A 3521-nucleotide genomic window follows, 5' to 3' on the forward strand; every position below is an offset into this window, starting at 1 on the left:
TGTCTGCCCCCCTGAGCATACGCTTAGTTCAGCTGTCATAGAAGTGACCGTCATTGTGTGGCCCACCAGCTTTGAGAAAATGCTCAGAAGTCTTAGTATCCTGTAATTGAACTGGACTAAGAGGCCACAGAACTAAACTGCCACCCCGATACTGCGGTATGCTTTGTAAAGAATTGATGTAGGATGCCCTGACTGGCTCCAAGTCTTCTCAGAAAATAAATTCTCTGTTGGACTTTGTTGCAAATGTAATCCACTTGCTGTGACCAGGGGAAGACACTATCCACACATACCCCTAGATATTTTGAAGGATGCTGACTGTTTTATGGGTTTGTCATGAATTATGACTGGGGCGGTGCGTGTTGAACTATGCCAAAGACGACGCCCTGTGTTTTGATTGGATTCATTGTGAGGGCATTGTGCTCTCCCCGTTGGACCCATCTCCTCACACTCTCATAGTAGAGGTCAGGTTCCATCTCCTCCGTCATCAGCATCACCAGTGCCGTATCATCCGGAAATTTGCTGAGGTATTGGTCAGGGGTGCTGAAGGTGCAATCGTTGGTATACATTGGAATAGCAGTGGTGAGCTCACACATCCTTGTGGCGCTCCACTGCTCGTTGTGACCAGGGGGGAGAGCGTCTTGTTAACTCTGAACAGCTGCCTACGGATGAGGAAAGAGTGGTACCAATGAATATGGTATGGGTTAATGTCCAACTGTTGCATTTTGGAGAGAAGTAAATCCAGTTTGATGGTGTTGAAGGCAGAGTAGTCAATAAACCGTACTCTAGCATATGGTTTGTGATTCGGTAAGTCCAGGTGTTTTAAGGTGTGTAAGGGTAGCGACAATACCTACGGTAGTAATCTAAAGGTGGTCTTTTGTACACCTGTTGTGGTTTTGAATATATATTTGCGAAAGGGAAAAAGAAGGGTGTGATTATGGGAGTCATGTTTATGAGAATTATGAGTGCAAATAGTATAAATGCAGAAAATAGTCATTTGAAATGTTTAAAAGTTTCTAAATAAAAATCTAAATACTATTCAAGGCATTTATTAAATATCATATTGCTTTAGGATCCGATACAAATCTTCATAAGGCATCTTTGAGGTTGGGGAAAGTTGCACAAAATGAAATGTAAACACAAACACACATTTACACCCATACAATGTAACACACAAATTGAACTGTCACAGAAGGTGGTGTCCTGTTTACATCCCCATTCTCTATAATAACCCCCGTCTAGTAGCCTAGTTTGCTGATGTGCAGCAGCTGTTGTCGCACTCGTTCGGCGATGCCCTCGAACTGAGCGCTTCTGGTCCCCAGGCGCCCCAGCAGCGCCCCGAACGCCGCCACCAAGGGCCTGTATCCGTCACACCCCTCCCGCGTCACGGCCTCGTCCTCCCCCCAGGCCGGCAGCAGCCGCGCCCACGCCGCCTGCTCCTGCTCTCTCCTGGCCACGACGGCCCTCCCGTGCCTCTCCGTGGCGCTCCTGGCGCTGGCCATGTCCTCCTCCATCTTCAGCACGCTGAGCCGCAGCCTGGAGTTCTCGAGGCTCACCGTCTCCAGCCGCCGCCCGCCGTCCTGGATCCGGGCCTCCACCGCCAGGAGCTCCGAGGCCTGGCCGACCATCAGCTCCCTGTGGCGGGCCCGCCCGGCCTCCAGCCCGGCCTTCACCTCGTCCCGGGGCCCCAGCAGCACGGCCGTCTCCCCCCGGAGCTCCTTCGTGGAGCCCTCCAGGCGGGCCTTCTCCCCGTACTGCCCCGCGATGAGACGCTCCAGCCCCCGGAACGAGGCCTCCTCCCGCAGGTGGCGGGCCTCCGCCTGGCGCAGCGCGGCCTCCCCCTCCTCCAGCTGCCTCTCCTTCGCCTCCGTCTCCCTCTGGAGCTGCTCCGTCTCCCCGGCGAGCCGCTCCACCGCCTCGCGGTACTCCGTCTCCATCTGGACAAAGTCCACCTCGGCGCCGGTCAGCCGACGGGTCAGGGCGTCCGCCTCGGCGTTGGACGCCAGCTCCCGCCGCATCGCCACCTCCTCCAGGCACAGGCTGCCGTGTTTCTCCCTGGCGACGCGTATGGCCGCCGTCGCCTTGTCGACGTGCGCCTCCTGCGCCTTCCGCGCCTCCTCCTGAAGGATCCCCTGCTCCCGCTTCTCCACCTCCGCCTCGCCCAGGTTCCACTGCTCCGTCCCCAGCCGGCCGCGCGCCTTCTCCTGGTACTCCTGGTAGAGGCCCACGTTGAGGAGGTTGCTCTCCAGCAGACGGCCCGTCTCCACCTCCATCACGCACGCCTGGGCGCCGTGCCGGGTGATGGAGGCCAGCTGCTCATCCAGCCGGCGGGTGGTGCTCTCCAGGCGCTCCGACACGGTGAGGTGGACGGCCCGCATCTCGTTCTCCTCCCGGCGCTGCACCTTGGCGCGCTCCTCGGCGGCGGCCAGGGTCCTCCTGTAGACCACCCCGGCCGCCGTCCCCTCCTCTATCTCCTGGTCCAGCAGTACGAGGTCCTCCTGGAGCCGCTGGCCGGTGGCCTCGTAGTGGCGGCGCAGCTCGCACAGCTCCCGCTCGGCGCTCTCCACCTGGTGGCCGGCCTCCTGGTGGCCGGCCACCGCCTCCTTCAACTGCACCTCGTGCAAGCCGCGCGACGCCGTGAGCCGCTCCACGGTGCGCTCCAGATTGGCCCCGTGCTGCGTCAAGTCGGCCAGCTGGTCGTCCCGGTCCATGCGCAAGTTGTTGAAATGGCTCAGTTTCTTCTGCCTCCTGGCGTTCTCCTGCTTCTGCTTCAGCACGGAATTTGCCACCTGGTCTAGCTCGACCATGAGGCCGTCCTTGGTGTCGTCGAACGCCGCGCTCTCTCTCGCCATGTCGCGCTCCAGGGATGATTTGCTCTCCTCCGCGGCGGCGATGCAGCCTCTGAGCTCCGCCACCTTGTCCAGAGACCGCTGCAGCTGAGCCTGAGCGCTGTGCTTCAGGGAGATCCGGTGGTTGAGGACGGCCGTGTCGTTGTCGTGTTTGGCCCTCACCTGGTCCCTCTCGGGGACCAGCAGGCGATTCTGTCTAAGGATCTCCTCCTGTCGGTCCGTCGTGGCGCGCTGAAGATCTGCAGTTCTGTTCAGTTCGGCGTGCAGATCCGCTATCTCCTTGGCGTTGGACTCCCTGGCCGCGGTCACGTCAGCCATGATGTCCTTGCTGATTTTTTCTTGGAACTTGTGAATCTGGTGTCTGACTTTGCCGTTCTCTATGGTCTCCACCTCCAACTGCTCGTGGACTGAGCGCCTGGACGTCTCCAGCTTGGTGACAGCAGCTGCTATCTCCTTTAGATGATGGCTGGCCTCAGTATTGAATGGCATCTTCTCCTCCTTGAACTGCCTCTCCAGTTCCCCTAAATGCTGCAGAGCCATCATCACGGCGGGGAAATCGGGCACCAAACACGAAGCCATCCTCCGTGTTCAGCTTTTTACGCACGTATCGTTCAGTTGTAGCGAAATGTATCAGGTTACCAGGGCAACGTCACTCCCCGGCCGGCGGTGACGAAA

At 58.3% G+C, this 3521-nt stretch overlaps 1 protein-coding gene across 1 annotated transcript; it reads right to left on the bottom strand.

Moving 5' to 3' along the window:
• Positions 1 to 783: 783 nt before the first annotated feature.
• On the bottom strand, positions 784 to 3453 carry ccdc175 (coiled-coil domain containing 175). Its single transcript, XM_030351918.1, has one exon. It carries the CDS (start codon positions 3423 to 3425, stop codon positions 1236 to 1238), a length of 2190 nt encoding a protein of 729 aa, XP_030207778.1. The 5' UTR covers positions 3426 to 3453; the 3' UTR covers positions 784 to 1235.
• Between the last annotated feature and the right edge of the window lie 68 nt (positions 3454 to 3521).

This window comes from Gadus morhua, chromosome 3 (genome assembly GCF_902167405.1).
Source record: "Gadus morhua chromosome 3, gadMor3.0, whole genome shotgun sequence".
Classification (NCBI taxonomy): Eukaryota; Metazoa; Chordata; class Actinopteri; order Gadiformes; family Gadidae; genus Gadus; species Gadus morhua.